Here is a 13,317-nt window from a genome sequence, read left to right on the forward strand (position 1 = left end):
TTGTGCTAAATCAATTATATGTGGCTTTAAGAGGGCTGTTGGGTTACCAGTTACCATTGTCATTGCCCTGCGGGGAAATGAACTGCAGGTACTGACCCCAGCTCAAACCTGCTGAGGTAACCACAGTTGATCCCAGGGGACTGCAGCCCTCGGCCTGGTCTGAGACTGGGAGAATCATATGATTCCACACTGACAGACAGGTCCTGGGTAGAGGCCCGAGACTTGAGAGGGGCTGGTCTCTGAGAGACCAGGCAGGCCCAGAGGCGCAGCTAGTCTCCCAGTTAACTGTGACAGTCTTAACAGGGGCAAAAAATAGAGAAAATTCTCTCTGAAGGACAGAACAAACAAGTAAAGAAAAAATATCATTCGTCACCTTGAAAGTTCTTCAGTGGTCTTAGATAACTGCCTGTCTACCACTCTAACCATGTTTGCTTAGAAGTACCTAAGATTGATTGACAAATAGACAGAGACAGAAAGCTATTCATCTAAGGCAACTGAAGAACTTTTAAGGGAGGCCACTATGTAATATTTATTGTACAGATACTTGCTCCATGCTTTAGCAAGAATTTTTAATACCCAGTGATAGACAATTGAAGAGCAAACCTACATGGTAAAGACAAGTATTCAACATAGTTTTGGGGAACAGGCATAGAGCTTAAGCGGCTAGTCAGTGACCAAAGAAGTGATGGTGATATCTAGATTAGATTTAGTCTAGAGTTCAGGGACCAGGCCAGTCTAAGGCTAGAGTTTGGGTTCAGATTCAGCAATGCCGAGCTGTTGCAAATTCTTCTGGCATGGTTTAGACAGAAATGTCCAAAGTCTTTTGAGATCAATGATTCTCACAGTTTTGCCACCATCTTTGACTGCATCCAGACGAGATCTGGGGAACATGCCCAACCCACATCCAAATCTAGAGAGTTGAACTGGGATATTGGAATTTGAATCCCAATAGTTTTCCACATTCCCCCGCAAACGAAATAAATATAATCATCATCATCATCATGATCATCATCATGTTGGGGAAGGATCATTATTTTTTCTTGTTGAATCATTATCTCTTCTTTCTCTTTATTGTCTTCTTGGTATGGTTTATAACATCTGTCAGATTTATCCTTATGTCCTCCCTTGCCTATAAAATGTATTCTCTATCCCCATTTTTAATTTTCTTTTCTAAAAAGTGAACTTTACTGGCTGTAGATGTCCCCCACTTGCTGAGACAAGAGACTGACATCTTCTAGCCTGTGCTGGAGGGATCTAGAAAGAAGGTGACAGTTGAACTATGATTTTTCTGTGTATGGCCTTGTGGCAGGGCGACGACTCACCGGCGCGGCGCCTCCTGCTGGTCGTCCAGGGAATTAGCTCCTTCCAGCCCAGAGCGCCCTCTGTGTCTCGCCTGCCCGTGTCCCTCCCAGACCCCAGTGCCCTTTGCCCAGGGATTCTGCCCATCGCAGTACCCCCTCATTCTGGGTCTCCCCTCCCAGGGGAACCCCCACCTTACCTATCCCCACCTTACCTCAGTGTCTACTGCCAGTCTCCATTTAGCCCCCGCTCCCTGGGGCAGACACAGTCTGTAAACCACTCATCATCGGCAAGGGGGGTTGGACCAGCTGCCTCTGCCTATTCCAGGCTGCCCCTCTGCAGCCCTAGTACCCTTTTGTGGGCCATTACCTCAGCCTGCAGCCTGGGGCTTTGCTACGCTGGCGCTCCCCAGCTCCCTCTGCCCTTCCCCAGGGCTGCTTTCCTCTAGATACCCTTCTCAGCTTCCCTCTTATAAGACATTGTTCTTGTTCAGAAGGATAGTGTCAAAAATCTTGCCCAAAATCTTGTATCATCCATAACCCTTTACTAGTCTGAATTCATTGATCTCCTCAGAGTTTTTTGTAAAGTATCAGCTCTAAAAGATTCTAGTTAGGCGACTTGCACTGTCTAAAAGCAGTGTCATGACTGAACGCTCTTTTTGTATGTCAGGCATTAGCAAACATCCCCATCACTGGTTTTCAATAAGGACAGGAGAATATCAATTTACAAACTGTTTACTAAGGTGCCAAAGTGACATACCTTTAAATCCCAACCCTGGTGCTGCTGAAAACTGGCCAAGTTACGCACTGCACACTATAGAGAGCGCTCACCATGTATGATATTTGCATAGGAATAAAAAGCAAACAAAGCAGCAGCATCTGGAAGAGAACTTCAGTAGGGTCAATAGAAGAGCAGCTGATGCCTGGAGGAAAATAAGGACAGATGGGCTGGATAGAGAAGTCAGAAAAAGACCTGGAGGTGCCTCATGTGAATCCCAATTCCTGCACTAATTCCCAGCTTCAGTTTCAGTGCCTTTCCTCCCAACACTTGACTCATCTCCCTGTATAGAAGAGCAGTTCATTCATGAGATAAATAACGGACTACTCGGTCAGCTAGTTTCCTGTAGTCATCCCAGAAGAAGTGTGTCTCCAGGAGGAATTTAAGGGCTGGTCTACACTGGGGGGGGAGGGGAATCGATCTAAAATACGCAACTTCAGCTATGAGAATAGCATAGCTGAAGTCGACGTATCTTAGATCGACTTACCTCCCATCCTCATGGCCCGGGATCGATGACTGCGGCTCCCCTGTCGACTCCTCTTCTGCCTCTTGCTCTGATGGAGTTCCGGAATCGACGGGGAGCGCGTTTGGGGATCGATTGTTACCCGCCGATCCGGCAGGTAGTGAAGACGTACCCTTAGGCTCTGAGCCAAAGCCCATTGATGTCATTAAAAAGAATCCTATTGATTTCACTATGCTTTGGATCAGATCCTACACAAGACGGGAGAGGCTTTGCAGATCAGCTCCGGAAGGGTGTTCCGTGTATAAGGGAAGATGTGGAAGAAAGCTCTGAGGCATTTGTAGAAGTGGGTCAGCAAGCTTGGCATCACTGGTGGAGGGAGGGGATGTGTGAGTGCTGCAATAAGAGACTAATGAGTATAAAGGGGCAAGGTTAAGGATGGGTGTGAAGGCAAGAACAAGTAGGTTGAACTTGTTATGGTAGGGAATAGGAAGCTGGTAGAGAGATTCAAAGAGGAGGTGACATACATCGAATATCCTCTTTTCTTCTGCAGAACGTTCATTCTCTGAAAAGTTGAAGAGTTCTTTCCATCTTATAACCGTGTAAAGTTCTCCCATCCCAACAGCTGCTTCCAGTGTCAAATAACATCACATTTGATTACAGTGTCATTTTCAGGTAACACTAACAACACAGAAGCAAAAGATATACATGTCATGTCTCATTTACTCAGTGTAGAGTCATTTAGCGGCATCTTCTACATCTGCTGATGTGCTTCAATCTCAGGCATATGCAATAGAATAGCTTGCAATGCTAGCAGCTCAGCATCACAGAAACCAATGTAACTTTGTGGCAGGGAGAAATTCTCAAGGATGTGTTAATGAAGGTCTCAATATAGCATAAGATCTAGCTGGACTATTCCATATAACTATTGGTTAAATTGGGGAAAAACAAGACAGTAATTTTCTTATTGATCCCCGAGCAAGTAGTTCGGGTTTCTTCTGTGTTGTTTTTATTGTTATTAAATAGACTTGAATAAGAAAAGCCGGTAAAAGGAATTTAGCTTCCTGGTACTGCAGATAGAAATCAAAGCAGAATGGAATGAGGGAAGATAATTAGACAGAGGATTTCCACCTCCACAGACTGTTTCCCTAACTCAGGATGTGCTGTTTTGATCTAATTTGCCAGAGCCACTAGTAATGAGAGTTGATGGGGATTACAGGCTGCAGACGTTCAGACAAAGCGAGGGATGCTTTAATTAGTCCATTTTAGGGTGGAAATGAATTCCCTGGGCATAAATAATTTGATTCAAGACATATGGAGCCCCTTAGAGGTGAACAGAAAAGCTTTTTACCTGCCAAGACCAGAACTCAGGGTGTTCTGTATGTCTTGTACGAATGAGCGAGAGACATCACCACGATCTGAAACATTTCATCCGCATTCTGCTCTCATTTAATTTGGAGGAATTCCATTGAATTCAATGGCATTATTGCAGCTTTCTCCTTATGTGATGGAAGGAAGAGTATGCACCAGTACCCTCCACCCATTAGTTTAGCTGCTAGTGAGGGGATCAGCTGTTTCAGAAGAGGCCTGAATTCAGTGTCTGACAGGTAACTGAATAAAATGATTTCCTAGTGATTTGGTTTTCACATGCGCTGATCAGTCACTTTTATTTCTCTTCCCCACCGTTCGTCCCACTCCCTCTCTCCAGTCTATCTAAGGGCATAGCTGGATGGAGCACTAGTGCGTGGCATGCTGGGGTGTAACAACAGCATACCAAGTGTGTGGCACACGAACTGGTTGCGTGGCCCCTGCTCCCGCACACTGGAAGTTTCAAACTAGCGTAGATCAAAGTGCACTATGGATTTCTGAGTGTGCAGCAGCATGCTCCACACGGACACTTGGTGCGCAGCACGCTAGATTGCTGGAGATTTCACACACCAGCCTGCCACACACTAATTCTCCAATTGCCCTCCTTTTCTGTATGTGTGTGTGTGTCTATCTCACATGGGTGCACACACTTGTTGTTTTAGAGACCCAAAACAGTGACTTTTCTATTTTTTATTTTTTTTTAATGTTTCAGCTCCCCATTAAAAGGGAAGATAAGTGAGATGAAGACAACTCTCTCTTCCATGTTCAAGGCACACCCTTTAGACTGACAGTCTTAAAATGTAACCAGTTCAGTTGGTTCCTACATAACTCATTGACTTCAGTGGGATTATTCAGAGCTTCTTCTTGGGCATATGCTGAAATACCTTCTTGAGGGTGGGGCTAGAAAATTAATTATTTATTATTATTTATTATTTATATTGTGGTGGTGCTTTGGGGGACCCAATCAGGGCCCTCTTGCGCTAGGCACTGGGAAAACACAGAACAAAAATATAATCCCTGACCCACAAGAAAAGCAACAGAAATTCTTGTTGATTTTAAAAAACGTATCCGCTCTAACCTGCGGCTGCAACACTGTGAAGAGTCCAGCTTCTGAACCAGCTGATCCGGCAGCAACACACACAGGGCATTGGGCTGGCTTGCAGCTGTGAGTTTGCATATGACATGAATGTGCATTTGAACATCATGCAGTCCCTCTGCCCCCTTCCTGAGAGCAGCCACGAGGCTGAGGTTTACTAGAACCCTGCTAATAACTCTTAACACCAGACATGCTCACAAGAAGACAACAGATGAGCAAAGGAACATGATCTGTGACATGCACTCATGTGCCTTCAAACCAAAGCCAGACTGGTGACAGAGAATTCTTTCCTGGATGTCTGGCTGGTGAGTCTTGCTCACATGCTCAGGGTTTATCTGGTCGCCGTATTTGGAGTCAGGAAGGAATTTTCCTCCAGGGCAGATTGGCAGAAGCCGTGGAGGGGTTTCGCCTTCCTCTGCAGCGTAGGGCATGGGTCACTTACTAGAAGATTCTCTGCACCTTGAAGTCTTTAAACCATGATTTGAGGACTTCAATGGCTCAGACACAGGTTGATACAGGAGTGGGTGGGTGAGATTCTGTGGCCTGCGTTGTGCAGGAGGTCAGACTAGATGATCATAATGGTCCCTTCTGACCTTGAAATCTATGATTCTATGACTTGTTTTAGTACTACTGGCCTGGTCTGGGTCCTTTTATAATACAGAGGTAAGTGTGACAATGGACAAAGTACAAGCATGGTCCTTAAAACAGATATATATCTGAGCATTCTCCTTAGCATTTTTACAAATATTTCAGACTTTACAATTTTGTCCTACAGGCTAATTTGTGTTGCACATGATGAATGAATGCAGTGAAGTCGTATTAAACGCAGATGTTTTGTCTTATGGCAACATATAAATGTTACAAACGTTTGAGCTGCAAGAGGAAATGGGCTAATTTTAGATTTGTTCCTAGCCCTCTCCATGTGAATGGTGTCGCTGTGAGCCCAGCAATGAAGTTCACTGTGTTGTAGCAGACTGCGCAGTTCCTGAATGTGTCAACCCAGTCTATGAACCAGAACAGTGTTGTCCTGTCTGCAAAAATGGTAAGAATGCACTGTATTAGCTTTAAAGAAGAGATAACAGCAAAATACTATAAAGATTTTTTTATTACCTACACGCAGCCCAGAAACTACCGTGCCTGGCAAAGGTTGAAGTTTGTTCCTTCTCATTGTGTGTGTGCTTTAGTTAGCAACTTCCATCAATGCAACTCAAGGACTCACAGGAGTCATCTCATTGAAGTCAATGGGACTGTTCACCCGAGCAAGGGTTTGTAGGATGGGCCCTAAAATAAGTGAGGATCAGTCAAGGTGAGAATTCCAGCTCTCCCAGGGCTAATTCCTACGTACCTTGCTCCCACACTTAGTCCCACTTGAAGTCAGTTGCACTATTTGCATGAGTAAAGGGAGCAGCAGTTGGCTCTAGATTGAGATGACAGGGGTCAATGTTTGTCTAAGGTCAATAGGCTGCTCTTGCTCTCATTGAAGTCAGTAGCAGAACTCCCATTGGTTTTGGTGAAAGCAGGGTTGGGCCCTGGGTGATGTAAGTTATTATTTGCCACTGGTCAGCGTTTGTAGTGCAAGCATTTATTTTCCATTGACAGATGCCCAGTGCACCACTTGTGCCATAATATCACCACTGCAATAACAATAGCACACAAAGCGGGGAGCCTGTGTCAGGATACAAAACATCTTTAACCATGCGGTAACATGACTGTCATTATGACTTCATTCAGTGAGTTCTGCCTATGGGCATTGTTAGGGTGGCATTACACCATACAGTCAGAATCAGCCAATCAGATCCTCGTTTTGTAAAGCCCACTTTGTAGCTGTATGCGTTCACTGGAGAATGGAAGGGAACGGAGCCTTAACCTTCAGCTAAGTGTAATTCCGGTCTTTTCTATAGTATTATTTGTCTCCATTTGTTTCTGCTAGTACTTATCTAAGTAGCATTTACAGTGGCACTCAGTCTATCCTGGCCATATCTCACCCCTTGAGACATTCTCTTTAGTCACACATTGTGAGAAATTCAGAGGTGAGCCTAAGCAGGTGTAACTTACACTGTCTTCCAGCTCACTTCACCTTTGAGTTACACCAGCTTATACTCAGTAAGATCTATAGGCCCAGTAATACTCTCAGACTCCCTGCTGCTCGTGTCCATATCTTCTTATCAATGTGTAACTTTCACTCCCTACACATCTCTCGAGTTGTCTGAAATGTTTTCATTGTGGCTTTTGGTCAAATTGATGCGCTTCTTTCTCGTCTTTTGACACCTCCTCCTCCAAACCCCGCCTCCGAAACTAAAAAATATATATATATATAGTTTTTGGTAAAAGGTTTTGGTAGATTTTTTTCACCAAAACCTGAAAATTGTTACCAAAAATGGAATTTGGAAACGCAAAACTTTTACCAACCCCCCCCTTTATTTTTTACAAAAATTGTTGTTGAAAAACAAAAAAAATTACCGGTAGTTTCCGTTTTTCGTTAAAAAAAAAAACAGAATTTTTATGTGAAATTTTGACAAAGATAACATTTGTTTATATTTCCCAGAAAAATAATTACTATTTTTTTAATCAGTTTGAGACAGCATCTCTGAATGTGACCCACTAAGTCTGTGTTTTGTGCTCATAGCTCATGTACCAAGGAGTCTAAGAGAAGGCTGTAGCAGAAAACAAAGCTACGTGGAAAACCTTCTGAGGTCTCAATGTGTGTGTGAGTGTAATTTAGGTTCCCTTAGGTCCAGTGAGAATCACTTACACACGCGATCACAATGTAGTTTGCATCATCGTATACCTCTATATTTGGCCTGTTGAGTCCCTGAAGTGTTTACTGTCCAAGGATAAATCCTTGTACTCCAATAAGCTCTGACTAGACATGTACCTATTGGTTTCAGCACTCAGGTTTCTTTCTGTGGTTTACTCCAGATGGGTGTTCGCTTCCAGGTTTAAGCTTCCCAGAAATGAAAGTTCAAGTGATCTTCAAACAAACCCAGTGAAAGCGATCAGCATCAGAATGAGACCAGTCAGTTTCCCCACCCGATCCCTCCCCAGAGCTACTCTGTCCCCCCCACAGGCCCAAGTTCGTCTCTGCACCTTGTCTACTGTGGAAGCCCAGTGACCTTCTACTTCCTGCTCATCTGTTCCCCTCAGAATGCAGGCTGCAGGCTGATCATCCCTCCCCTGCAGAGGGATCTTCAAGAAACAAGTTAGAGGAGTCAGCCTGCAGGCTGTACCCTGAAGAGCCCTCTCTGCTACTGGTCTGCTGGTGACTTTGGGCAAATCACTTCATCTCCCTATGCTTCAGCTTCCCCCTGTGTGGAATGGGGATAATGATCCTGACCTCCTTTGCAAAGCACTTTGAGATCTACTGGTGAAAAGTGCTTTGTTAGAGCTAAGTACAATTATTATACTCACCCCAAGCCATTTAAGATCAAGAGGCCAGGTCTATTAAGGACGGTGGGTTTCTGAGGCAAGGGAGGATGGTGGGGAAGAAATATGGGAGATTAAGGCTCACTGGTTATCTGTCTGTCCATGTCACCTCTTTGTTATTATAGGAAACCTGATGAGCAGACTCAGTCATTCCTCTTTGGCATTATTGTTTCTATTGGCCACCTCGATAGATGACCTCTCATCTTGGGGAACTGTATCCTGGGAACCAGGGACTCTGAAAAGGTTTGGCGGTTGGGACGGATAATCAGCTGAACATGAGCTCCCCGTGCAATGCTGTGCCGAAAGGGCTAATGTAATCTTTGGGTGCATAAACAGGGGACTCTCAAGTGTGAGCAGAGAACTTATTTTACTTCTGATTTGGCACTGGAGTGATGGCTGCTGGAATCCTGTGTCCAGTTCTGGTGCCCACCATTCAAGAAGGATGTTGATAAATTGGGGAGGGTTCGGAGAAAAGCCATGAGATTGATTAAAGGATTAGAAAACCTGCCATACAGTGCCTGACTCAAGGAGCTCAATCTATTTAGCTTAACAGAAACATTCAGGGGTGACCTGATTCCAGTCCATAAGTAAATCTAGCAGAGAAAGGTGTAACATGTAATTAACCATGGGAACAACAAGGAGTCTGGTGGCACCTTAAAGACTAACAGATTTATTTCGGCATAAGCTTTCGTGAGTTAAAACCTCACTTCTTCGGATGCATAGAGTGGACTTTCACTCTATGCATCCGAAGAAGTGAGGTTTTAACTCACGAAAGCTTATGCCGAAATAAATCTGTTAGTCTTTAAGGTGCCACCAGACTCCTTGTTGTTTTTGTAGATACAGACTAACACGGCTACCCCCTGATACTTGAAACCATGGGAACAGTTTACCAAGGATCAAGGTGGATTTTTCCATCGCTGACCATTTTAGAATCAAGACTGTATGTTTTTCTAAGAGATCTTCTCTAGGAATAATTTTGGGGAACTTCTATGGTCTGTGATCTAGAGGAGATCAGGTTAGATGATCACCATGATCCCTTCTGACCTTGGAATCTATGAAATCCTTGGTACCTTGATCGCAAAAGCGTGGAAAGATATCAAATATGTTACCTCACCCTCCGAATCCCTCTGACATATGCTAAAATGAGGTTTTGCATCACTTTCAGGAAGAAGCCAGCTAGCCATGTTCAACCCAAGCTTTTATTTCTGAAAACTCCAGTGCACACAGTCAATTAAAGATAAGTTTCACAAATGCGCTCATGGATAATTCTGTTTGACAGTCTCACTTAACAGACTGATACAATTTTTCCCCCCACTCTACAGCTTTTGTTTTCCATTTTAAAAAAATATTTCAGTGGAAAGATATGTTGTGATCAAAAAATTTCAGCTCAGTCTTACTGCTTGTCTGGTTATTGTCTTATAAAGGCAAATGAAGGAGATTTGTGGATATGATTATATCTGCAGAGCAGTGTGTAATGCAGATTCTCATTTGAAAAGTTATTCCTTACGAATTTAGCTGGAAAAGCCATTATTGTTGGTTAAGATAGAGCCCCATGTCCTTCCTTTTGTAAGCAGTGTAGCTTGCTTGTATGGGTAACTGTTGCTGTCATTAACTGGAGAATAATTTCCTTTTGATACATTGAGAATGATTTTCATGCCTGTCTTAATTATGTGTTGCCAAGGACAGAAGCGCTGTGCAGAAGTAAGGTTAATGCAGAAATGTGTTGACTCTACCATAGCTGACCTGAAGATTCATAAGCAGCCAATATCAATTCCTTTCCCCTGCATCCTGAACAAGCGGGTCTGGAGATTTACTCCTAATTGTCAAAAGAAATAGAACCGTTCTCCTGTGCTTTGAAAAATTCAGTGAAGTGACTGCAAAGCTTGTTGTATCAGGCAGCTTAATCAAGTTGCACATACAGTAGGTAGAGTTCACTGCAAGGCTAAAATTTGGGAGGAAACATTTCTTTGTTCACGTCCCATCGTCCAAATTGTCAGAGTAAATTTTGAGGGTGATGGCTCCAGGTACTGTACAGGGTTTTTGACTTAAGATGAAAGGTTACTGGATTTCAAGTTCTCCAGGAGTGGCAGAATACAAAATTATTGCCCCAAGTTGTTCTTTATGGTCATTTTGACTTTTCCAGATAAAAGTCTGTCAACTATTGTTAACTTTCATCTCTACGTGATCTTAAACTTGCCTGTTATTATTTAAATCAAGCTCACGACCGCCATGGTCTGTGATGTCCCTCCAGCCCCATGGGCTTTACTTTATCTCAACAAGAAAACTATCCACTCATTTCACACTGAAGCAAGAGCAGCAGCCTATGTAAGTAAATTCCCACTAAGATGTCCCCTGAGCTTTTTCGCCTAGGTCTTTTGAACATGCGAGTGCATTGTTATTTCTCATCTTGTATTTTGTCACGTGCTCTTGGACCCTTCTGTCTCCAACGTCCAGCATGAGACTCTACCCACCTTTTTCACCACTTCGTGTTGCTAATTAAGGGTCAGAGTTTCAGCTAGAGTCATTCAGCTGAAATCGGTGGAGGCACAGCCTTGGATACTACTGAGCATCCAACCGATTGTCTCCCAATCAGCCAGGTCATACTGTCAGATTGGTCTGACCCCTTGTTTGCTTCTTATCACCTAACACAACATCCATTTTTACCAACCAAAGGCCTTTCTTGAAGTTGGCGAGTGATGCTTGGATTTGTGAGTGAGGGACCCAGTCTCAGAGCTAGAGCTCATGATCAGTGGTTGGACAGACTTTAAAGCTCTTTCTTAATGATAATTGGGAGGTTGCTCTTTATGATGCCTTGAATCCTCTTGAATACACTCTGGTACAGCCTGTTTTTTTTTAAGTTTATGATCTTCCAGTTCTTTTAATCTGATTTAAGCTGCTGTCCAAGTTAAATGGGTTCTTCTCGCTTTTGTCTCTGGCCCTTAACAGTTATCGCCTTTGGATCATGGGAAAAAAATGCACAAGATGAGAGAAACTTCCCCATGCACAGGATTGTTTGCCTAGGACCAAGTTCTGCATTAGGACTTGAGGATTTGGCTCTTACGTTTTAATGTTAAACAAGGAGAACAGCTCGGCTATAGACCATAGTCCTCTGGGAAGACAAGATAGGTTGTTTTTTTCCTATGCTGTCTTGAGTTAGTTACAGTCTGGTGTTTACCCACTGCTCTAAATTGGCTCTGTTTGATACAGTTCCATGTCAGGTTTGCATCCCACTTCCCATTCACTGCTCTGCTGAAGAAAAATCCAGATGCATTTTAAAATTAAAAGAAACTAGACTGGTTTGGGAAGTGCAGTTGTGAGTGAAAACAAGGAAAGGGCAAAATAAGATGATGCGGTAAATTCCCAGAGGTCTCTATTCTCATGAATTATAGGCACTATTTTAAAATTCTTTCCCAAAATAATGTTGACATTAGCAAAATTCATCATTGGGGCTTTTGTGGCATGCCTATGTCACAGAAATTAATTTAAAAATCCAATAAATGCAGCCCTAGACTAGTTAAAATTTTTCTCCACTAAAGTGTGAAATTCTTTTCAGAGCAAAAGCTTTCTCACCCACTTACATGCACATTAATGCAATTGCTAAAATATTAGACTGTGCCCTGGCACTTTCATTTTCAGGAGGGATGAGCAAGATAAGCCTTATACGTTTCTGATTTGGACTCTGGCTTTCACTTGAATTTAATTTTTGTTGCCACTAACCCTCAAGAAGGTAATTAGTTACACACAACAAAACAGATGAAACCTAACACATAGACAATGAAATACTTTCTGGCAACTGTACTTATTCACTAGCTGCATAGACTACTGGCGAGGTTCATGATGAAATACTGGATAGGAGAAAGATGCTTCATAGATAATCTGTCACTGCGTCTGTAATTAAAGTTTTAAATTATCACGGTTGATACAGATTTTAAAATACAAAGTCTGATCCTTTCCTCTGTACTCGGGGAAGAGTCCCATTGATTTCAGCTGGAGTTTTACCTGGGTAAAGAGGCCAGGATCGTGCACAGTTATTATGTACATTTATTTTAATAGGCTATAAATATTAATAATTCCCTACAAATATCCTCATCTTTGAGGGCATGGGCAGAAATTAACGTAAATAACAATTTATTTCCTTGCATAGAAATCCACATTTCACCTAAGCTTTCTTAATTTACTTAGAATATAAACTCACTACTGATTATTTTGGAGTTTGAGTTAATTTATCATAGAATCATAGACGATTAGGGTTGGAAGAGCCCTCAGGAGGTCATCTAGTCCAACCCCATGCTCAAAGCAGGACCAACACCAGCTAAATCATCCCAGCCAGGGTTTTGTGAGGGCGGGCCTTAAAAACCTCTAAGGATGGAGATTTCACCACCTCCCTAGGTAACTCATTCCAGTGCTTCACCACCCTCCTAGTGATATAGTTTTTCCTAATATCCAACCTAAACCTCCCCCACTGCAACTTGAGACCATTGCTCCTTGTTCTGTCATCTGCCACCACTGAGAACAGCTGAGTTCCATCCTCTTTGGAACCCCCTTTAGGTGGTTGAAGGATGTTATCAAATTCCCCCTCACTCTTCTCTTCTGCAGACTAAATAAGCCCAGTTCCCTCAGCCTCTGCTCATAAGTCATGTGCCCCAGCCCCCTAATCATTTTCATTGCCCTCCACTGGACTCTCTCTTCTGTAGTGGGGGGCCCAAAACTGGATGCAATACTCCAGATGTGGCCTCACCAGTGCCAAATAGAGGGGAATAATCACTTCCTTCGATCTGCTGGCAATGCTCCTACTAACACAGCCCAATATGTCGTTAGCCTTTTTGGCAACAAGGGCAAACTGCTGACTCATATCCAGCTTCTTGTCCACTGTAATCCCAGGTCCTTTTCTGCA

At 43.2% G+C, this 13,317-nt stretch overlaps 1 protein-coding gene across 4 annotated transcripts in view; it reads left to right on the forward strand.

The window, feature by feature from the left end:
* The window catches only part of VWC2L (von Willebrand factor C domain containing 2 like), a 158,586-nt gene that overhangs the window by 25,337 nt on the left and 119,932 nt on the right, over positions 1-13,317 (forward strand). For 2 of the 4 annotated variants that reach the window (XM_065562150.1, XM_005312151.5), the window contains exon 3: positions 5,913-6,042. In XM_065562150.1, the coding sequence (XP_065418222.1) occupies positions 5,913-6,042 (130 nt within the window). The other 2 variants (XM_065562149.1, XM_005312154.5) reach the window with 2 other exon arrangements.

Source organism: Chrysemys picta, chromosome 11, assembly GCF_011386835.1.
Source record: "Chrysemys picta bellii isolate R12L10 chromosome 11, ASM1138683v2, whole genome shotgun sequence".
Taxonomy (NCBI): domain Eukaryota; kingdom Metazoa; phylum Chordata; order Testudines; family Emydidae; genus Chrysemys; species Chrysemys picta.